The sequence below is a fragment of the Bufo gargarizans genome, chromosome 3, assembly GCF_014858855.1.
Source record: "Bufo gargarizans isolate SCDJY-AF-19 chromosome 3, ASM1485885v1, whole genome shotgun sequence".
Taxonomy (NCBI): Eukaryota; Metazoa; Chordata; class Amphibia; order Anura; family Bufonidae; genus Bufo; species Bufo gargarizans.
Window position 1 is genome coordinate 465,812,661 of NC_058082.1, and position 24,917 is coordinate 465,837,577.

The window sequence follows — 24,917 nt, forward strand, 5'->3', positions numbered from 1 at the left end:
GATCCCCCATATAAACAGCGTCTTCCACAGATCCCCCACAACACAGCACCCTCCACAGATCCCCCATATAACAGCACCCTCCACAGATCCCCCACAACACAGCGTCATCCACAGATCCCCCATAACTATGTCATACCCAGCCGCGTCAGCGGCTCATATGGGAAAATCCAAGCAAATAGACCTCTAGCACAATTCCTTTAAAATATCGCATCGCATATCGTTATCGCAATTTTTAGGGCCCTAATCGCAATCGCACAAAATTCCCTTATCGTGCAGCCCTAATTTGTATATTTACCTTTAAAGGGCGTTGATCAGCAGTTTGAGCCATGCTAAACTTTTGAAAGCACTCGGTAGGGGCTGTGGAGAAGATAAGATGCCTTTATTGTCACTGTACAAAACAATGTACAATACAATAAAAATGTTGTTTGGAGCAATCCTAGATGCCATGGACAGAGGAACAAGAACTGACATTTAAACTAAAGCATTACACTAGAAAAAACAAAACATTGCACTAGAAGGCATTACTATTCACAGTTCACAGCATATATATAGCAAGAGCAAAGAATAGTGCGAACATAGATTTTGGAGCTTTTCTCATCAGGAGTAGTGTGAATATAAAGTTTTATGGGGTCATTTATCAAGCTGGTATAAAGTAGAACTGGCTTAGTTGCCCATAGCAACCAATCGGATTCCACCTTTCATTTTTGACAGCTTCTTTGGAAAATGAAAGGTGGAATCTTGTTGGTTGATAACTGACCCCATTGACGGATATATTACACCATTAGTCTGCTCTATTCTGCTCTGCCCCCAGTAGCCCTGCAGGAGCAGAATCTGGTGAATAAAACGTCATATTATCTCTACTCCTGATGAGAAAAGCTCCACTAAAGGTATAGTTGTACTACTCTCTCCAGCCCCTACCTAGTGTCCGCAGTTCAGCTGGTCAAAACTTTTAAGGGTGTGTTCACATGGGTTGTATATGCTGCTGAACACCTTCATTGTTTTACGTTAGCAGTAAAGTGGCTGAGACTGAGGCCTCTTTCACACTTGCGTTCTCCGGATCTGGCGTGTACTCCACTTGCCGGAATTACACGCCGGATCCGGAAAAACGCAAGTGTACTGAAAGCATTTGAAGACGTCCGTCTTCAAAATGCTTTCAGTGTTACTATGGCACCCAGGACGCTATGGCACACAGTCCGTGCGGCTCCCCGCTACACTTTACCATGGCTGCCAGGACTTTAGCGTCCCGGCAGCCATTGTGACCATTCAGAAAAAGCTAAACGTCGGATCCGGCAATGCGCCGAAACGACGTTTAGCTTAAGGCCGGATCCGGATCAATGCCTTTCAATAGGCATTAATTCCGGATCCGGCCTTGCGGCAAGTCTTCAGGATTTTTGTCCGGAGCAAAAAGCGCAGCATGCTGCGGTATTTTCTCCGGCCAAATAAACGTTCCGGTCCTGAATGCATCCTGAACGCATTTCACTCCATTCAGAATGCATTAGGATAAAACTGATCAGTATTCTTCCGGCATAGAGCCCCGACGACGGAACTCTATGCCGGAAGAAAAGAACGCAGATGTGAAAGTGCCCTTAACCGCCTTCAGACCGCCAAACGCATCTGCGTTCCGGAGGCGGCAGCTGGGCGCTCAACGACGCATCGGCGCGTCATCTCACGATACCCGAGATTTCCTGTGAACGCGCGCACACAGGCGCGCGCGTTCACAGGAACTGAAGGTAAGCGAGTGGATCTCCAGCCTGCCAGCGGCGATCGCTCGCTGGCAGGCTGGAGATGTGATTTTTTTTTAACCCCTAACAGGTATATTAGACGCTGTTTTGATAACAGCGTCTAATATACCTGCTACCTGGTCCTCTGGTGGTCCCTTTGGTTTGGATCGACCACCAGAGGACACAGGTAGCTCAGTAAAGTACCACCAAACACCACTACACTACACTACACTACACTACACTACACCCCCCCCCCCTGTCACTTATTAACCCCTTATGAACCCCTGATCACTTCATATAGACTCCCTGATGTCACCCCCCTGCCATTGATCACCCCCCTGTAAGGCTCCATTCAGACGTCCGTATGATTTTTACGGATCCATAGATACATGGATCGGATCCGCAAAACACATACGGACGTCTGAATGGAGCCATACAGGGGGGTGATCAATGACAGGCGGGTGATCACCCATATAGACTTCCTGATCGCCTCCCTGTCATTGATCACCCCCCTGTAAGGCTCCATTCAGACGTCCGTATGATTTTTACGGATTCACAGATACATGGATCGGATCTGCAAAACACATACAGATGTCTGAATGGAGCCTTACAGGGGGGGTGATCAATGACAAGGGGGTGATCACCCATATAGACTTCCTGATCACCCCCCTGTCATTGATCACCCCCCCTGTAAGGCTCCATTCGGGCGTCAGTATGATTTTTACGCATCCACAGATACATGGATCGGATCCGCAAAACACATACGGACGTCTGAATGGAGCCTTACAGGGGGGTGATCAATGACAGGGGGGTGATCAGGAAGTCTATATGGGTGATCACCCGCCTGTCATTGATCACCCCCCTGTAAGGCTCCATTCAGACATTTTTTTTTGGCCCAAGTTAGCGGAAAGTCTCGTATTCTACTAACTTGTGTCAAAAAAATTAAATCTCACATGAACTCACCATACCCCTCACGGAATCCAAATGCATAAATTTTTTTTGATATTTATATTCCAGACTTCTCATGCTTTCGGGCCCCTAAAATGCCAGGGCAGTATAAATACCCCACATGTGACCCCATTTCGGAAAGAAGACACCCCAAGGTATTCCGTGAGGGGCATATTGAGTCCATGAAAGATTTAAATTTTTGTCCCAAGTTAGCGGAAAGGGAGACTTTGTGAGAAATAAAAAATAAATATCAATTTCCGCTAACTTGTGCCAAAAAAAATTAATTCTATGAACTCGCCATGCCCCTCATTGAATACCTTGGGGTGTCTTCTTTCCCAAATGGGGTTACATGTGGGGTATTTATACTGCCCTGGATTTTTAGGGGCCCGAAAGCGTGAGAAGAAGTCTGGGATCCTAATGTCTAAAAATGCCCTCCTAAAAGGAATTTGGGCCGCTTTGCGCATCTAGGCTGCAAAAAAGTGTCACACATGTGGTATCGCCGTACTCAGGAGAAGTTGGGGAATGTGTTTTGGGGTGTCATTTTACATATACCCATGCTGGGTGAGATAAATATCTTGGTCAAATGCCAACTTTGTATAAAAAAAAATGGGAAAAGTTGTGTTTTGCCAAGATATTTCTCTCACCCAGCATGGGTATATGTAAAATGACACCCCAAAACACATTCCCCAACTTCTCCTGAGTACGGCGATACCAGTTGTGTGACACTTTTTTGCCGCCTAGGTGGGCAAAGGGGCACATATTCCAAAGAGCACCTTTTGGATTTCACAGGTCATTTTTTACACATTTTGATTTCAAACTACTTACCACACATTAGGGCCCCTAGAATGCCAGGGCAGTATAACTACCCCACAAGTGACCCCATTTTGGAAAGAAGACACCCCAATGTATTCCATGAGGGGCATAGCGAGTTCCTAGAATTTTTTATTTTTTTGTCACAAGTTAGTGGAATATGAGACTTTGTAAGAAAAAAAATTAAAAATAAATCATCATTTTCCGCTAACTTGTGGCAAAAAATAAAAAGTTCTATGAACTCACTATGCCCATCAGCGAATACCTTAGGGTGTCTACTTTCCGAAATGGGGTCATTTGTGGGGTGTTTGTACTGTCTGGGCATTGTAGAACCTCAGGAAACATGACAGGTGCTCAGAAAGTCAGAGCTGTTTCAAAAAGCGGAAATTCACATTTTTGTACCATAGTTTGTAAACGCCATAACTTTTACCCAAACCATTTTTTTTTTTACCCAAACATTTTTTTTTTTTTTATCAAAGACATGTAGAACAATAAATTTAGCGAAAAATTTATATATGGGTGTTGTTTTTTTTGCAAAATTTTACAACTTAAAGTGAAAAATGTCATTTTTTTTGCAAAAAAATTGTTAAATTTTGATTAATAACAAAAAAAGTAAAAATGTCAGCAGCAATGAAATACCACCAAATGAAAGCTCTATTAGTGAGAAGAAAAGCAGGTAAAATTCATTTGGGTGGTAAGTTGCATGACCGAGCAATAAACGGTGAAAGTAGTGTAGTGCAGAAGTGTAAAAAGTGGCCTGGTCATTAAGGGGGTTTTAGCTAGCGGGGTTGAAGTGGTTAAAGGGGTTGTCTCATCATGGACAATGGGGGCATATCGCTAGGATATGCCCCCATTGTCTTTTATAGGTGCGGGTCCCACAGCTGGGACCCCCTCCTTTTATCAAGAACAGAGCCCCACAAGTGAAGGAGGGCGCACTGTGCATACGCAGCCGCCCTCCATTCATTTTCTATTGGGTCGGCCACATAGAAATGAATGGGAGCGGGGCCGCGCATGCGCGGTACGCTCCCATTCACTTCTATGGGGAGCTGGCTTGGTGGTGGCCGGAATGGAGTCCTCTACCCACCACCTTGCGGGGCTTCTTTTTCGATATGCCCCCATTGTCCATGATGAGACCCCTTTAAACAAACTGTAATGGGCCGCCTAAGGCGCACACGGTCTCCCATCAACCGCAGACCTGCTGCTTAGCTTCGGAAGCGAGGATCTGTGTTCGGCCTCGTTCCCAGAGCGGCTTTGCTTATGGATTTTGTCTTTGCCTCTTTTGTACTGACGTGACCTCCCGGATTTTGACCTCTGCCCGCTCTCGGATCTGTCTCTGTCTCCTCCCTCGTACTGACGTGACCTCCTGGACGGACCCTGGCTAGTTGACCCGCCTCGCCCTTCCGTTTTTGGTGGTACCTTGCTTGTTCCACCTCTCTGTCCGCTCGAGTTCTACCTCCCATTGGCTGTCCGCTTCCCTGCTGTCTCTATCGCTCTACTTGCACCTACTCAGGTCAGGGACTGTCGCCCAGTTGCGCCCCGTCACCTAGGGCGGGTGGTGCAAGTAGGCATGGACAGGGGATCGGGTGGCAGCTCAGGGGGTGCACCTCCGCTCTATCTTTATACCTGTGACGCTACCTCATGACCCAAACCTTAAAAAAAACTTTGTAGTGTGAGATATGCAGCAAAATCCATGTTAAAATTCAAGTGTAGTTCACGCAAATTTGTTGCAGATATTTCCATGGTGGATTTGTTGTAGCAAAATATGTCCCATGTGGATGTGCCCTTAATATAAAAGTATAAGGAATGAGGAACTAACCTGAGAAGAAAAATAAAACTTGAACCTTGAACAAATCTTTAGTTTGAGTCATGAGCCTGCGTTTACATTGACTCGTGTGACCCCTGTCTGTCTATGTCTTCATATACCATGGTGTTCAAGTCGGAGACTGCACCGTATGTCTAATGTCTGTCCTGTATGGTCCCTATTGGCATAGTCAAAGTTTATGTAACCTCTAGGTGCTGAGCGGTCTGTGTATCAAAGAGCATTTCACCCTACAGAAAAAAATTATGTTGCTGCCATCACAAATCCCGTGACTCTTCTGCTAAACATCGTCTACTTAGACTACGTTCACAACGGCACTCCAGCTGTTCAGAAACAGCTGAGCAGGTTTACATGCTGGGAGTTGTAGTTTCACAAACGGCTTGCTGCAATATCTGATCTCTGCGGCTGAGCTATAGAGCAGAGCGAAAAGACAACAAAGTAGCCAATATTGGTGAAAATTAGTATGAAATAAGTATTAAAGCGTGCCTGACAACAGTTCAACTAGTGACCCCGTGTTTCCCAACCAGTGTGCCTCCAGCTGTTGCAAAACTACAACTCCCAGCATGCCTGGACAGCCTTTGGCTGTGCGGGCATGCTGGGAGTTGTAGTTTTGCAACAGCTGGAGGCACACTGGTTGGGAAACACTGAACTAGTCTACCATAGTTAATGCTAGAAACTGCTGGAAAAAATAGCCAAGCCTATGCCTCTTTATAAATTTGGTTCATTTTACGAAGACTGGTATATGGAATGTACCTAAGGTTTTTTATATTTGCTGGTGCTATTGATTCATGCAAATTTTCTTGAAAGTACAGTGCCTATTTGAAGAGGTCTTGGAATACACTTTCATTCCCATGTAACAACCATTCTAAAACATCTATTCTTATGAAGCTAAGTAGTGTAATTTTTCTATTATTCCTGCTAGAAGGTTATGAATAAAGGTACAACTGAGCATTTCCAGTTGGGGGTGTGACACTGGCAGCACTGTACGGTACAGTTGAGAAAGGCTACAAGTGCCGAAACGCGTCCTGTTAAATGGACATTTCTTGCAAATAGAAAAAAAAAAAAAAAAAAAACACACACAGTTGAAGCAAGCACGTCTGCTGGGAATAATTGATTTGGATTTTGAAGTAGGGACAGTCCGGTAAGAGGATTGTGAGCTGCTCAATTGGTTGTCCAGTCAGTGCTGCCAGTAGAAATTGTCAGGCCGTGCAGAGACACCCCCCAAAACTGGTAACGCCCAGTATCTCCATTCAAAAATTCTAGCAGGAATAACTGAGAACTTAACAGAGCAACATGAAGTCATAAGAAAAAGTGCCCTAGAATTGTCACTTCATGTAGTTAATAAAACCAATATGTCAGGAGTGGAGACGGGTCCTCTTTTACCAAAGGTGCCGACGTATAGTATTTTCTTTTTAAAGAATGATAAATGCATGCGTACATTCAAAGCTGGCTTAGATATGTTTGCTCAAGGCCTCCGGCATTGCTACTGTATGCATTATCCTTTCGTGCTTTTCTCAATTGGCTTATATCCCTATTACTCTGACAACAGTCTCCACAAATAGTGACTCGGTATAATTATTTTTTGGTGGACTCATTGGTTTGATTTTAAGTATAGCCTGGTTTGCAGGCAGTTTGTATGTTCTGCGAGAAAATTTGGAATAAAGTCATCACTAAGGTGAGTTTGTGGACGTTATGGGCGGTAATTTTTTCAAGCCCTGCACTCCAGAATTCTGACTTCAAAATTCACAAAAATATAGGGCTTTGGGACATATTTTGCATTTCTTCACTACTAACTCCAGTTATGAAAAGTGGGTGGGAAAGTAGACATTGTTAACCTGTCGAGCTGATTGAAACCAGATTAATCAATGGTGACTTTTTAAGAGGTCACAAAAATTGTTGCAATGTTACGCCAGTAAAGCGAGATCTCAAATACTGAAGGGCCTCCTGGCATATTCTGCATTGAGATCCACATGTAACTCGTCCTCCCCATATGCAAATGAGCACTCGCAAGTGCCCAGGGGCGGCGTTCAGTGTGTTGGTGCCCAGGCTGCTCTGCCTTCTTTTCACTTTACTCCTCCCCAGTCTCTGCCTTTGCCCACCCTCCAAGTCTCTTGCCTCATCGATAGGTCTGGACTTGGAGGGCGGACAAAGGAAGAGGCTGGGGAGGAGTAAAGGTAAAAGAAGGCAGAGCAGCCTTGGCACCTACACACTGAACGCCACCCCTGGGCACTTGCGAGTGCTCATTTGCATATGAATTAAACTTTGTTTTTACTGCTGGTGCAAGTCTAAAGAAAAGAACAAAGGTACCATTACATTCCTGTATAGGTGTGCTACAGAGCCATGTAAGTGCTGTATATGGCCATCTGAAGGTGACAGACTCCCTTTAAGTACTTTGTTTCCTAGTGGTCTGAATGAGACTATTGAGCTAATCAAAAGTAATTTGAAAACTGATAAAATTATTATATTTTTTTTATTTAATTTTTTTGGGGGGTGGAGGGGTTATATATGTATGATGAATTCACTCGGTGATCCATCAGATTCACCGTTCAGATGGTATATCCTTGTACGGCAAATTATGCACATTACTATTGTTCACACAGGCGAGTTTTCCGTGTGGGTGCGATGCGTGAGGTGAACGCATTGCACCCGCACTGAATCTGGACCCATTCATTTCTATGGGGCTGTGCACATGAGCGGTGATTTTCACGCATCACTTGTGCGTTGCGTGAAAATCGCAGCAAGCTCTATATTGTGCGTTTTCACGCAAAACAGGCCCCATTGAAGTGAATGGGGCTGCGTGAAAATCTCAAGCAAGTGCGGATGCGGTGCAATTTTTCACGCATAGTTGCTAGGAGACTATCGGGATGGGGACCCGATCTTTATTATTTTCCCTTATAACATGGTTATAAGGGAAAATAATAGCATTCTTAATACAGAATGCTAAGTAAGTTAGGGATGGAGGGGTTAAATTTTTTTTTTATTAAATTAAACGCGCCTCATCCACTTGTTTGCGCTGCCCGGCTGATGTTGATGGACCATGTGATGAGCGCAGTGACGTCACCAAAGGTCCTCTTCCTCCCAGGTCATCAAAGAAGAAGAATGAAGACGAGCCGGGCAGCGCGAACAAGTGGATGAGGTGAGTTTAATTTTTTATTTTATTTTTTTAAACCCTCCATCCCTAATTTACTTAGCATTCTGTATCAAGAATGCTATTATTTTCCCTTATAACCATGCCATAAGGGAAAATCTATACAACACCTTAACCAAACCTGAACTTTTGTGAAGAAGTCCGGTTTTGGGTCTGGGTACCAAATAGGGATCGACCGATATAGATTTTTTTAGGGCCGATAATCTGTGAACTTTCAGGCCGATAGCCGATAATTTATACTGATATTCTGTGAATTTTCATTTTTGAAAAAAATGAAAAATTCCTACACAAATCTGCTGAAAATGAATAAGTTTATTGTTAACGTGTATTTTTTTTTTTTTTTTTGTAAATCTTTTTTTTCCATTTATAATTAATATTTTGTTGTGGTGTTGTGTTTTTTTTGTTTGTTTTTTCTTCTTCTAAGTATTAGCCCCCTTAGGGACTAGAACCCTTGTCCTATTCACCCTGATAGAGCTCTATCAGGGTGAATAGGACCTCACATTGTCACTGCTGCTCAGTGCTTTGTGCACACAGCAGCAAGGTAGCTAACTATGGCAGCCAGGGCTTCAATAGCGTCCTGGCTGCTATGGTAACCGATCGGAGCCCCAGGATTACACTGCTGGGGCTCCGATCAGAAGCTGCCACTGAGGAGCAGGGGAGAGGGGACCCTGTGGCCACTGCCACCAATGATTATTTCATATACAGGAGGCAGGAGCTGGCTGCAGAATCCCATAGCCGGCTCCCGACCTCTGACAAGTAGCTGCGATCCGCTGCAGTTAATCCCAGGGCTAACTGTAGCGAATCGCAGCTACCGCTCCTAGAGAGTTATCTTCATTAGTGGCGCGGTGGCCACAGCCTCTCCCCTCCTCTTGTCCTCCCTCCTCCCATTGGTGGCAGCAGCAGCACGGGGGAGGGAGACACTGCTTCCTTCTCCCCTGTGCTGCTGAGGGAACACGGAGAGCGCTGTCAGCAGCGCGATCCGTGTTTCCGATTCGTTATCGGAATATCGGCAAAATAGATGCAGATACCGATAATGTTCAAAATCCTGAACATCGGCCGATAATATCGGTAAAACCTATAATCTGTCGATTCCTAGTACCAAACATGCCGATTTCTCTTACTCGTGTGCAAAACGCATTAAAACGCTTTGCACTCGCACTGAAAATGTTTAGTCCTAGCTAGCTCTCCTACAGAAGCATTTTACAGGACTAAAATGGACCGTACCGTTTTTTTCTTTAGAGAGAGGTAAATGCACAGATATAATAAAGGCCTGTGAGCAAAATATTTAATAATGTCAATAAGAAAATTGCTCAACATCCTATTGTCTAAAGCAAGGAAGCCCAACCTGCTGCCCTCCAGCTGTTGCAGAACTACAACTCCCAGCATGCCCGGACAGCCTACAGCTATCAGCAGGGCATGGTTGTAGTTGTAGTTTTACAACAACTGGACGGCCACAGGTTGGGCATCCCTGGTCTAAAGAAATACATGTCATCATTTAAAGCCGGATTACCTGTTTAAATTTTGCAGGTTAAGCTTGGGTGTGGACCTGAAAACATTGAGACAGGTTGTATGTAAGTATTCGTGGTATGGTGTCATGGCCGCCTTGAAGTATGGATATTGATGGCGATATTACTGTACAAGTGTCAGGTGGCGGACAGCTACTAGAACCTAGAAGACTTGAATGTTGCATGTGTTGATTTGTAGGAACAGGACACAGGCGGCGTGTGTGTTGCACACCTAATGACAATAACTGTATAATTTGATTGAAATGTAATATGTGACCAGTCCCTTATAGTATGAAACCACTTGATGGAAAAGCCAGGCTGGTGCCTCTCCTGAGCTTCTGCTGAGCGGCGTGCCCTCCACTACCCTGCGCCTGCCATCATCACATCAGGTTTTCTTTTTGTTTGCTGAGGTCTGGAAAGCGCGAGCCCAGCTTTCTAGAACTGACAGGCCTGTGGCTGTGCCCGTCCCTTTTGTGTAGGATGCTTTTGTTATTACTCGCCGGCTGCTTTCTTGTCATGAATAATTGAGATGGTGTTAAGGTCTGAACAAACATCATAAAAAAGTGAGAAGAGGGAGAGCCGTGGCGGTGGCAGCCATCTGGGGAATTGGACATGTGTTAAATACATTATAAAGGGAATGATTGTGATGAATTGGGATTTCCTGGAGGAATACCAAGTGTATGCAACAACAAAAAGCGCCCCCAAATAGTATGGGAAGCTGTGCGGAGTAGGGGTGTGGTTTTTCCTGGGAACAAAGCCTGGCTGGTGGTCCTGCCTGGAATATCACGTCTCCGCCGGGCACATTTACTGACAGCCATCTCCTGGAGGTGTGTACTTACTGACCGGTTTGTGGACAGGAATGTGAGGCTGAAGAGTAAGTAGGAACACCTCTACACAATATTTACTCACTGTGTGTGCACGCTTGTTAGCTCTTTATGGAGCCGGTCTCATGGGATCTATTCATAGACCATTGGCATACTTTGTGGGATCCAGTTATTGCCTTCATTGAAAAATGCCAGAATTTTTATTTTATTTTTTACCAAGAAGCATAGCAGCTGTAGACCTATAAATCCTTCACTGGTATTGGAATTAGCATAGTAGTAGTGGGGATGGTATTAGTAGTACTGCTTTGAATTGCCTTGGTTAGATTTAAAGAGGACTTGTCATCTAGAGGATAGGGGATAACTATTAGATAGGTGGGGGTCCTGCCACTGGTACCTCCACCAGTCGAGCTTGCGTGAGCCACTCTATTGGTTTCTATATGAGTTCCAGAGATAGTCGAGTGAGCGTCAAGCTGAACATGCATAAAGCCAGAGGAACTGAGTAGATTGTTTTTTTACAGAAAATTATACAATCATTTAGTATGACCCACATTCTGTCCATTTAAACCCCTGCTCTTTTTATGCTTAGGAGTCTAGTATGCGGTCCTAATTGGTGATTGATAGCTCCCTTTGTATTCACACTTGTACAAAGAAGGCCGTCAGTCACTGAATAGGATCGCACACTGGACACCTAAGTGTAGGTGGACAACATCTCAAGTTTTGCTGAATCTTTTCCCCACAGATAGATAGATAGATAGATAGATAGATATAAAGGGATCACTCTCTCTCAGGTGTCGGCAATGACAGACTTCTCATCAAGCGGGGTTTTCAAGCTCAAACAGTGCTTTATTTGTCACACAGCACTTCTAAGTTTGGTGTCACTTGTCACAATGAAGTCTCAGCTTCACACACAAAACAACTCCTCCTCTCACACACTGAGGATTGCTTTATCCCCAAGTGATTATCGCACCTCACCTCAGGCCAGGTGAACACCCTCCTCTAAGGCCCCTTTCACACGGGCGAGAATTCCGCGCAGGTGCAATGCGTGAGGTGAACGCATTGCACCCGTACTGAATCCGGACCCATTCACTTTAATGAGGCCGTGCAGATGAGTGCTTTGCGTGAAAATCGCGGCATGTTTTATATTCTGCGGTTTTCACGCGACGAAGGCCCCATAGAAATGAATGGGGCTGCGTGAAAATCGCAAGCATACACAAGCAAGTGCGGATGCAATGCGATTTTCTCGCATGGTTGCTAGGAGATGATAGTAAATTGATTAAAGTCAATTTACTGTATTATTTTCCCTTATAACATGGTTATAAGGGAAAATAATAGCATTCTTAATACAGAATGCTTACTGAAATGTGGCATGAGGGGTTAAAAAAATAAATAAAATTAACTCTCCTCATCCTGTTGTCCGCGCACCCAGCATCTTCTTTCTTCTTCTTTCAGGACCTGCCAAAGGACCTTGGACGTAATTGCGCTTACCACATGGTGAGCTCTATTACGTCATCAAAGGTCCTTTGGCAGGTCCTGAAAGAAGATGATGCCGGCTGCGCGATGATGAGGTGAGTTAATTTTATTGTAATGTAAGAATGTAAGCATTCTGTATGAAGAATTCTATTATTTTCCCTTATAACCATGTTATAAGGGAAAATAATAAAATCTACAGAACACCGATCCCAAAGCCGAACTTCTGTGAAGAAGTCTGGGTACCAAAATCCTGTTTTTTCTCACGCGCTTGCAAAATGCATTGCACTTGTGCGGAAAAAACTGAGCAACTCAGTCGCAGTCAAAACTGAAATTGCGTACGCACTCGCACAATTTTCCCTGAATACAGACGCCACGCATCTGGAACTAATCCGAACACGCTCGTCTGCAATGGGCCTTATAGGTTTCCCTCACCATCCTAGGAGACACATCTCTTCCCTCATATATGAGGCCTGTCACTGCCTGACAATATATATAAATCTACTCTGCTCCTCCTGCTGTAAAGCATGTTCCACATATATTGGGCAGCGTACTCAAGGTGACAGACTCTTTTAAACAGCACTGTTAGGACTCATTCAGACAAGCAGTGTTCACATCTGTAGAGAAAACACACACAGTCTAAACGTTAACCCATTTTACGAATGGGCCCTAAAAGAGGTTCTTAAAAATTGCAGGTTCAGACCTCATATCCATAGTCATAGGCTATATGTGGAGAGACATACCAGTATAGGACACATGACATGGTTCTATAAACATTCACCCACGACCGTATGTATTTTGAGGTCCACATAACGCTAATCTGCATACGGGAGATGTCCATGCTGCATCCGTTTTTCATAATTTTATTTTTTTTGCCCACCCATTGTGACCAACAATACAGACAAGAATAGGACATGCTCTAGCTTTTTTGTGATGCTGCGTAACGGACACACGGATGCAGACAGCACATGGCCCTATTGAAAGGAATGGATCCGCATCCAATCCTCAAAAAATGCAGATCGGATGCAGAGTAAAAAGTCATGTGAATGGGCCTTTAACGCACAGTATTCTTGTTGTAGCTTGTGGTGTTACTTGATTTTGACTGTAGTATCTTTTTAGTGAACTATTTGCTTCTCTTTTTCTGAGCCGTTTAAAGAATAGGTAACTTGATTAACCGTATAGGATTACTTGTGCTGGACGCTGACTCGTAGGGTTTTCTAGTATCTCTGCGCTGTTAGGAAACCCTGTAGAACCTGTTCTGAATGTTACAGTTCATATATGAGAGTTTTAGATACTAAAATTGTGTTCTATTTATGCTGGAAACAGCAACACTATAAAAAGGCAAAAGTGAGTGCTCAGTGATACCTATGGGCACAACGCCTTCTGAAGCTTGTACTGTGCCAAATGTCTAGATCTAGTAGGTACCAATATTGAGTTCTGTATCTCCTCTAGCTGTGCTGATCTCGCTATCCTTTTGTTTTTTGCAAACATTTACACCTATATGCTTATACGTGATGACATTTTCCTAAGGAGAGGAACATAGTTTCTTGAAAGCTTTAGCATCTCATCTGCTGGTGAAAAAGTACAAAATCAGTCATGAAAATGAGATTGGCATTACTAGACTATACAGTCTTTCTAACCCCTTTGACAAAACGCCGACTTTTTAGCCCTTTTTTGTTTTTTTTATAATATTTATTAGTTTATGACCTGAAGGGTACAGCCACACAATGACATGCCCCAAGTGCTCCTTCACTGGAATCAGGCTGATCGGCTGTATCACGCACAATCCACGGACCAGTCTAGCGCTGTTTCTGGAGGAAAGCAGCCATGTTTTTCTAATTTTATACAGCTCCTTTAAATGAGGGTTTCTGAAATCAAAATATTAATGTCCTGTCCTTGGGATGGGGCATCAGTATATTAGATTATGGGGGTCCAACTTTCAGCAGCCGCACTAATCAGCTGTTTGAAGTGGTTTTGGTGCTTATGCAAGCACTGTGGCCCCTTTGTTATTTACATAGGACTGTCTACCTACATATCGTTTACTTAGTAATGGCAGTGCAGGGTATTGCAGCTTCATTCCATTCAAGTGATAGGGCCCAAGCATTTCTTGGCTAGTTTAGGCTCTTCATGTGATCATCGAAGCTGTATTTAGGCTAAGGTGATGCTTCAGGGCAAGATATACACTCAGAAAGTGCCCAGTGCTCCTACCCTAATTCTAGAAGAATGACTCTGATTTGTCATAATTATTACTGAGAAGCAAATCTAGAGAAAAGAAGTTTAACGTCTTATCCTTTCGCTAGGGAAAACGTTTAAGAGGTTTAATTGTACCTCTATGGTTTGTTCTTTCTGGATAGATTTCTTTTGGGAAGCTGCTTTATATGAAAGTCCCCAAAACAAACGGGATGTCACATGTCCCTCATCCTAAAACGAGTCAAATTATTTATTTTGGTATAATACATGTTAGTCGGAAGAATCATTCATGATTATGCATGAACAACCTCAAATGGTCTCTTGATTTGGTTGGTGAATAATCTGGTTGGGTTTGGGGAGAAGTTTTGGGAAGACTGGATATCAACATACCTGATTCTTTGTTTTCCCTGGAGATAAGCAGTGCCAGATGTGTCTGGCTGCAGCTTATCCCATCTCCCTATTGAGACAGACATGGACAATCAGCAGATCTTGTGTATGGCCAGCTTTGTCATCTACTAGCTTCACTGATCTCAATGTAAATATAAATTTTGATGCAGAGGTTTTGAAAAGGAGTTGAATCTTTGGGTCGCACCGCTTGTGTGGAAACCAGAATCTCTAACCAGACTGGTTACATGAACAAGAGCTTTCCTTTCTTTTTGTAGTAGGTGTGTTGCTCAGCCACATGTGTTCTCAATGGGGTGACTGAATAACCTGCTACCAGATGCCTCTGACATATAATATATATAGGCTAGGAGGAAATAATGCAGATTGCAACATCAGTTAATACCCTAAATAAGAAGCTGTGTATGGTAGGACACACCGATGGGTGGTCACCTAGTTGTGTTGGGTAAGCCACAACAACTGTAGAGGCAGGTTTTTGTTTAAACTTCTTTTTTATTAAACATTTTATATATATTTACATTATACAACAAAAAGTGCCAAGGTAAATATACATACATGTATAGAAGAAGGAATCTGCCAAATTATATATATAACAAGGATGTACAACTATTCATTTTTACATGTATGCAAGGCTGAAAATCTGCATACATGACGTGAGGTTCTAAAGAAGATGTTTATACAAGTATACACGATTGTATCTATCATGCTGTGCTGATAATAAGGATGAATGACCACTTGTATTTGTATATCTGCGGAATTGAACCTCTGCTTCTTTTCATGTGCTATAGAGATAGCAATTGGGGTATAGTATAAGAAGCAGAGAGAGAGAGAGAAATGTAAGGTGAAAGGTAATATAAAGAGGAAGGGGAAATAAAAAAGAGGGGGGAGGAGGGTAGGAGATTTTAAGGATTATACGTGCATATTTTATAAGGTCCAACTGTTAGGAACTCTCCAAAATGCCAACAAGGAATGAAAGTCATGTAGAGGCATGTTATGTAAACTTTCCAGTGGAAGGACAGGATCCACATTTTTGTCAATGTTCATCTAGTGCAGTCCTCCTTTAACATCCTTTGATGGCAGTCTGCCAGAAATGGTACTCAGAAGAATATGGCTAAATATGAAATAATAGAAGGGAGGGTCAAATGGCAAAACTATAATTTGATCAAGGAGTGTTTTCCATCAGTGAATGAGGCAAAGCTGGGAGTGAAGCCTACACAGAAAATAAGGTATAATGGAAAGATATGCACCTGTACCTGGTTTTGGCTCTCAATCACTGATGGAAATCACTGACCCACACTGTGAAAATGGCCTAATGTAGGACGGGACAGGTCCTCAAGAGTGAGAGACTCTCTTTGTAAATGTTCCCCACTCTGACCAAGAGAAGGACCCTAATCAGAGAGACCTCACCCTTTATTATCTTGTAATATCCGAGAACAGTATATGCAAATGTTTTTCTAAATTGAACCTCGTTAATTGGATATCATACACATTCATATACTTCTTCATATGTAATATTTGTAATTTAGTGCTTAAAGGGAATCTTTCACCAGGAAATTCACTGTTAAACTTGACACAACACCCTTTAGGACTGTTTTATCTGAATATAATGATGTCTTTTACTTGGCAAGATGTTGGATTATTCTTTATTCCATCTTCAAATGAGCAGTTAAGTGCACCAAGGGCAGGCACAGGCCTTCCTCTTCCTCGGTCATCCCCTCTCTTTCTTGACTGACCGTTCCAGGTACCTGCATAGCCATCTCATGTGGCCCTGTCAATCAAGATGGAGCAGGAGGGGCTGGCAGAAGAAGCAGGAGGAGCAAGAGTGGCCTTTTGCACTTAACAAATCATTTGCATAAAAGTACAAATAAAACAATGATTACTAAGTGAAAGGTATATATTTATTTTATGTACTTGTATAGCGCTGACATATTCCACAACATTTTACAGACATTAGCATTGGGCTGTCTCCTATGGGGCTCACAATCTAGATTCCCTATCAGTATGTCTTTGGAGTGTGGAAGGAAATCGGAGAACCCAGAGGAAACCCACACAAAAACGGGGAGAACATACAAACTCCATGCAGATGTTGTCCTTGGTCAAATTCGAACCTAGGACCCTAGTGCTAACTACATTACATTTAGCCCAAGACGTCACGTCTGATTTAAAGGAGTTTTCTGAGCTCTTTTTTACTGATAACCTTTCCTCAGGATAGGTCATCAGTATCTGATCAAGGGGGTCTGACACCGGGAACCCCCAACAATCAGCTCTTTAAGACTGATGTTCGCAGCCTTCTCAAAGCTTTCCCTAGGCCATGTGACGTCATGTTCATTGGTCACTTGTTGCAGCCCCATTGAAGTGAATATCAAGCACAGCTGTTATCATATGTACAGTGCCGTGCTTTGTGAGCAGAGAGAAGGCTGCAGTGCTACTGCGAGCACCAGTGCCTTTTTAAATAGCTGATCGGCAGGGGTCCTGAGTGACACTGGGGACCCACTCCATTCAGATACTGATGACCTACAGAGGATAGGTCATCAGTAAAAAGATCCTAGAAAACAGTGAATTTCCTGGTGACAGACTCCCCTTTAAATTATATAAAAATGACATCCACATTATGAATATGTATGTAATACGTTCTGCATTGCTTAAATATGTGATGGTGACTGAGGGAAGAGATACCAATAGATTCATAAATACAAAGTGTCAGATTCTGAAAACGGACAATAGAAATACTGTACTTTTGTCAGCTGCTGCAGCCGGCTCATTTCTGTAGTGATCTGTGTTTAGTCTTCCATGAAGTCATTCTTCTTATGTCATTGTCTTGTCTCTTCTTATTTTCAGTGAAATATTTATCTATGAGGATTGGAGAAACACTAGAGAAAAGAATATATTGACACCGGTACAGATCACATTCTGCACACTACATCATAAATACATTCCAACATGTTCAACTTAATGAAAAAAGATAAGGACAGAGATGGAGTCAGAAAGGACAAAAAGAAAGAAAAGAAAGAGAGAATGTCTGCAGCGGAGCTAAAGAGCCTGGAGGAGATGAGCATGAGAAGAGGCTTTTTTAACCTTAATCGTTCCTCAAAGAGGGACTCCAAGACCAAACTGGAAATATCTAATCCTATACCTATTAAGGTAGCTAGTAGCTCTGAACTTAACCTCACCGACATTGAGTCAGACAATGTCAGCAATAGAGGAAGCATCTTCTATGACTCTGGACACCTCAGTACTGCCAGCTCCAGCGATGACTTGAAGATTGAGGAGAACAACTTCAAAGGTAGTGTTCTCCAGCGAGCTGCTAAGTTTGGGTCTCTGGCCAAGCAGAATTCTACTGGAGTGGCTCAAATGGTCAAACGATTCTCCTTCTCCCAGAAGAGCAAAGATGAGAGTCAGTCTGAAACCTCTACCCCATCTGAAAACTCTGCTGCTCCTTCACCACAGGTTGAAATCAGAGCTTTTGAAACCCAACTCAATACATACTCTGTGCCTTCAGTGCAGGTTATACCACCAAGCAATAATCAACCTGTTGTCAAAATTCCAGAACTAGTAGCGAAGACCTTTCCAGCTGATCTGCGGTTACCTTCTGTGCTTCCACCTCAGGCACCTGTGCCAAGAGAATTGGTGCTACAGAGGAGAAACACTGGAGACTTTGGCTTCTCATTACGTAGGACAACCATGTTGGATAGGGCTTCTGATGGACAAGTATATAGAAGGGTTGTCCACTTTGCAGAACCTGGTGCTGGCACTAAAGATCTTGCCTTGGGATTGGTTCCAGGTGACCGACTGGTAGAAATCAATGGACGTAATGTGGAGAATAAATCTCGTGATGAAATTGTAGAGATGATCCGCCAGTCTGGAGATACAGTAAGGCTAAAGGTTCAGCCCATCCCTGAACTGAGTGAACTAAGTAGAAGCTGGTTAAGGAGTAGTAAAGGACTACGAAAAGAGGCTTATGATGTAAGTATTCAATCACATAACATTTTTGTTGACCAACCAAAAAGAGTCTTACTCGTTTAACCTGCCTTTTTTTTTTTTTTTTTTTCCTCTGTGGATTTGTCTAAAGATGTTGATTGTATTGTTGGTCATATTGTATGGTAATATCTTATTATTTTGGCTGTGCAGGTGGATTACTATTAGAATTGTAGGATTTTTTCAGCCTAATGCCTTATTCACACTGCCCAGTTGTCGGGCAGATTATCCGGAATTAAAGTTTGTACGAATGCTCGTTCCCAATAATCTGCCTGTGTAAAGGTGCCGCATATTACCCAATGAATAAGCAAAACACTTGTTCATCGGGTGAAATGATCTTTAATGCAGACACCTAAATCATAGTCTCTAGGCAGCAGATCGCACTGTGTTAATGGCGATCTGCCACCCAGAAACAGTTCATTTGTAGCAGTAGCCATTGCTCATCCGCATACTGTGGAGGTGATTGCTCCATTTAAAGGGTATCTCTCAGCAGTTTTGTACCTATGAAACTGGCTGACTTGTTACATGTGCGCTTGGCAGCTGAAGGCGTCTGTGTTGGTCCCATGTTCATATGTGACCACACTGCTGAGAAATGTGAAGTGTTAATATATGCTAATGAGTCTCTAGGAGCAACGGGGGCGTTGACGTCCGCTCTCTGCAACTGCCGCACCCTCTCCACTTTTATTGACAGGGACAGGTGTGATGATGTTTACACTGCCTGGCCCAGTCAATCAAAGTGGAGAGGGCGCAGCAGTTGCAGAGAGAGCTAATTTGCATATATTAAAATTTAATTTTTCTCAGCAATGCGGGCACAGATGAACATGGGACCAACACAGATGCCTTCAGCTGCCAAGTGCACATGCTACAGGTCAGCCAGTTTCATCGTTACAAATCTGCTGACAGATGCCCTTAAAATGAAGCTCTTCACCTCCACTGATGAGCAGGTAATTGTCGGGGAGGAACGCTTCCTTCCTTATAATTGTCTACCAGTCAGTGCAGTGTAAATGCGCCGTTACTTACCTCAGCTGCAGATGTTATACCATTTAGGACTTTTAATTGGTTGCTTGTTGGCAGTCACTTGCTTCCATCACTGAGTAATGTATAAAGAATTGCAGCGTTTGAATAATGTAACTTTTCTATATAAAGTTCACCTTAAATTATTCGACTCCTTTTAAGCTAAAAAAAATCAGGAATATTCTGGATATTCCTGATACCGGCTTAGTTTCCTTGCCCGCAGCTCTAGAAATGTGGAATATGGATATGCACTTTTCCAAGGGACCACCGGGCTTGGTGAAATGCATTGCATGAAAGCATATTAAAAGCATACTGGTTTACAGATAGAAATCTAAATTTTTATTTAGAGGAAATAATGTGAGTGTGTAATGTGTATTCTGTCCAATTCAGCCACTGGGGGTTGTGCTGCATTCCTGTTTATAGAGATGCCAGGTGGTAGGTAATTGTACTATTTATCTTTTGGAGGGCTACATTACTTTATACATGTATTATACATTGGCGTCTTATATTTTAAAGGGGTTGTCCGGGTTCAGATCTGAACCCGGACATACCCATATTTTCCCCCAGTCAGCCCCTCTGATGTTAGCATCAGAGCATGTCATACTCTGATGCGCTCCCTTGCCCTGTGCAGGATCGCGCAGGGCATGGGCTTTTTTATTTACAATAATACGTTGCTGTGTGTTCAGTGACGTCGCCTGCTCTGATGGGCCCGCTTTAGAGCTGCCCTAGCTGTTTTACAGGCTAGGGCAGCGCTAAAGCCTGCCTAGCGTTCCCGGTGACGTCACTGTGCTCACTGCTGGGCAGAAGCCTCCGCCTGGCAGCCCTAAGGAGAGCCCAGTTTGTCACCGGAACTCCTGAAAATGCCTTTGCCCTGCACGATTCAGCGTAGGGCAAAGAAGAGCAACAGAGCATGAAATGCTCCAATACTCTTGGTTGGGGGGCTGCCTGGGTGAAATTCTGGGTATGTCCGTGCTCAGCTCTGAACCTGGACAACCCCTTCAATACTTACTTTTGGTCTTTTGATGGACCCTATATACATATTTTAATATCCTGGGGCCATTGATTCGAGCTCAGCCAGAGCAACATCTGGATGCAGTTTGTGTGGGTTTCCTCTGGGCATTTTGGTTTTCTTTTATACTCTAAAAACAATCTGGCAGGTAAATGGGCTTCTTCCTATCCTGGACCAAGTTTGAAAAGGCCCTTGTGGTCATGAACCATTTTAACTGCTCTGCTCTGTTTGTGAATGGATGTGGTGAGTGGTAGTGCTTTATCAATACCATACTGCGGCCATTGTGTCATTTCTATGTACTTTATGCAGCATATTATTCCTTATACACATTTTTGCCTCTCCAGAGACTACTTATGCCTTAGTCTTCTGTCTTCCACTTAGATTAGAAGGTGATTTTCACCAAAAAGGTTTCTTGTTACTTGACATTTTATAACTACAAGCCACCTCTCCAGAGGAGTAACATGAAGCTCCTGGATACAAACTGAAATGGGGCCCCCACCTATTATAACACTGGTGCCTTCTTCTGTGGCAGAGAAGGCTTTGGGCCTCATGAGGCGCCATGAGCTAGGTGTGACTGCACCCCTTATAACATACCTGTGCCCCTGAACTTCTTCATTCCGGATGAGGCCTCCCTACCTTGGATGTGTTTGAGTCTTGGACCTTGCTCTAACATCAGTCACACTTTTTATGGCATAAAAAGGGGTTTTCCGCTGGCATACATTAATATATATATTCAAATTGCAGTTCAAAAGTGGAGCTGCACTTCAGAACAAATTTGTGCGTGCCGCCAGCATAATGTGCCTGACTGGAATGATTAGTTAGGAGCTTGCCGAGTCGTCTTCACTGACGGTTTAATGATAATCCTGTGAAGTAATCTTATATGGCTTCAGGTAAATTGGCACCTTTCAAGGATGTTTTATTTGCTTGGAAGTGCCAGCTGTAATTTGAGGAAGATTAAAGGGAGGCTGGTGACTGTTTTCCCCAGAATATGATAAATGACGCGGGGTCAGTGGTTTCTTGACATTTTAATGCTGCGTGACACCGTAAGCCATGAAGTTTTAAGGACTAACCAATATAAAGAACATATGAGGTCTTAAAGGGATATTCCCATGTGCGACAATGGGAATGTCCCCATTGTCTGATAGGTGTGGGTCCCAGCGCAACAAGGTCCGGCCACCAGCAAGCTCTGTCCCCATACAAGTGAATGGGAGCGCACCACGCTTGTGTGGCCACCTCTCCCGTTTATTTCTATGGGGCAGGCGGAAATAGCCAAGCCAGTGCTCTGCTATTTTCGGTAGCCCCATAAAAATGAATGGGGGGCGCCCTTCGCCACTTTTAGGGCTCTGTTCTCTGTGTAGGTGCGTGTCCCCATTGTCTATTATGGGAACACCCCTTTAAGTCCTATTCATTTGAATCAGGATGAGCTGCAATACCAGACATTGCCAATGGAAAAGAGTGGTGCTATTTGGGAGGGGGAAGGGGGGGGGGGGTGTGAATAGATCCCTCTTTCTATCTCTGCAACCCCTTTAGGGTATTTTAACACTGCATCTCCAGGGTACTTTTACCCGGTGCATACATTAAATGGACTCGTAGGCCCACATGATTTCCTAAAATTTCCTGCGTCACTAAATGTTTCTCCCTGGCTTTCAGTGTTTCATTCCTCCAGATGTTCGCATACGAGGCTGCAGCGGTGACCTAGAGATGAACAACATGTGACTGCAGGAGCCATTGACCTCAGCCAATTTACGTTCTACAGTTCTTGGAATGGACATACAGAGGCGGGCTGCACACGGACCACAAAACTGATTTGGTCGTGTGCTTGGCTTATACCAGGGATCAGCAACCTACGGCACTGCAGCTGTTAAAACTACAACTCCCAGCATCCTCCTTTCACTTATAAGGGAGTTACAAGAACAGCCAAGCAAGTGTGAATGCTGGGAGTTGTAGTTTCACAGCAGCTGGAGTGCCGAAGGTTGCTAACCCCTGGTTTATACTGTATATGAACCCCAGGAGCAGGACCAGAATGGTGGTGCTAATAAGAACAGTGGAGGAGGAACAGGTGGGTGTAGGATGATTTTATAGCATTTGGGGGAAAATTGATACTAACTCGGACATCGCCCTTAAACAATATATTAATCCAATAGCTACAAGATAATCTTTATTAGGAAAAAATATGTTTTTAGTTCCTGATTTTGGGAGAGCGCTGCTCTTGGTGAACTGGTTTGGCGATGTTGCTCCTGCAGGATCCTGCTGTGCTCTGCTGGTGCCTGTGATAGATTAGTTGTGTATAGTGTTACCTAGGTGCGCTCGCCATGCATACTGCCGAGTATTAGCAGAAAGACAAGGATTCGAGCAATATGTGCAAACAGGAAATTCCACATTAGAAGGTATGTCTCCATTACAAGAGAAGACCGTTCTGAGGATTCTCAATTCTGGGAAATCTACTTCTGTCACCCTTCTTCCAGTTAGTTATAGCGCGTTATGTCTACCCTACATGGTGGTTACCGGGAAGTTACAGAGATGAAAGATCCTCAAGGAATGAGGGAATTGTCCACAAGCAGTTCTTCTTTGAAAGCTGCTAGTGAATAGCACGCCCATACACCTAGATGTCTCAGGGCAAGATTCACTTCTGTAACTAATCCTCTGGTCAAGGCACAGTTGTTGTAAGGAGCATCCAAACAGTCTAATGTGAATTGGGGCATCCTGGTTGTTTGTTGGCAAACATCATGGCATAGGACATGTTGGATTTTAACATAAAGACAATAATATAGACAGGCACTCTGTATATGGAATCAGCACATACGGCGGACTCTGGTGCAGTGATGGTGCTAAATTATCTATTCTGACTAAAACATATTTATTCAGACTAAAAAAATATTCACAAATAAAAAAATAGTAGCTAAAAAATAATCGATAAATGCAGTATACTACAAACCTCACAGTCGGAGGTGGGGTATCTAGGTCACAAAATGGTGCAATCTGAAAATCTAAGATTCCTAAACCGTGTCACTCAGAGTAAAGGAATCAATCAAATGTCACCTACCCGGCAGTGGATGCGCAAACTGTACCTACTCCTTGCTACCACGGACCAGTGGGAATACTAACATACTGAAATATACTGCACCGAATTAAACGAGATGCTGAATACACGGCTTCTCTCAGCCAGCAGGAGCAGACAAGCGACGCGGTCAGTAAGAAAGGTAACGGCGGCCAGTACGCTTAGTTCTGGTTGGACGCCACCAGGTACTGGGCCACTATATATTCTCCACCATACCGCATTATTTTCAAAGATCCAGGGTTTTACATAATCCATGTAGTATTATAGAGCAGGCTCGTAGGCTGAGCAATTTGTCCGTCCTAATAGACTGTTTGTGGTACGGGAGATCCCCCCTAGGGGGAGAATAAATCCCTCTGTTTTGTGTCCATACATAGTGCACCCACCGATACCGCACTGAGATCGCATCAGACTCATATTGCGACTTTATAGTCAGACTGCCGCTCTGTGCAAAATAGGGGATATATCGCGACCTGTCTCTAACTGCAAGTGCATCATCATTATTATATACTGCCCCTCTATGAACATATATTGCAAGTATATTCACATATGACCTATTTGATTCTCTGTTGCAAAATTCTGCTCGAATATGATTTATGATTCATTACTGTTTTTTATCTACTATTTTTACATTTTGTGAATAGTTTTTCATAATAATAATTTACCACCATCGCTGCACCAGAGTCCGCCGTATGTGCTGATTCCATATACAGAGTGCTTGTCTACATTGTCTTTTTCTTGAATGCCTTTCTGACTGGGTGAGTCAGTCTAGACTTTGAGCACCTAAACATCTTGCTCAAGCAGGTGAGCCACCACACCCTTGGATTTTAACATAGCTGATCTTTAAATCTTCTAGGAGATAGGGCAGTGTCATAGTTGGCAATGAAGATCAAACAGAAAAAATCCAATCAGCCCGATCTGTATTTGTTGTTTGACAGCCGTGTCTTATTAAACAACAAATCTTGGATACTTATAGCATCTCGGAGTTTACAGGCCCATATATAGCGACAGGAAACATGTATACCTGATG

At 43.4% G+C, this 24,917-nt stretch overlaps 1 protein-coding gene across 11 annotated transcripts in view; it reads left to right on the forward strand.

Annotated features, from left to right (window-relative positions):
• Positions 1–24,917, forward strand: part of MYO18A (myosin XVIIIA) — a 314,632-nt gene that overhangs the window by 38,129 nt on the left and 251,586 nt on the right. For all 11 annotated transcript variants that reach the window (XM_044283668.1, XM_044283669.1, XM_044283670.1 and 8 more), the window contains exon 2: positions 17,673–18,797. In XM_044283668.1, the coding sequence (XP_044139603.1) occupies positions 17,775–18,797 (1,023 nt within the window). In that variant the 5' untranslated portion in view covers positions 17,673–17,774. The remainder of the gene's footprint in view (positions 1–17,672; positions 18,798–24,917) is intronic.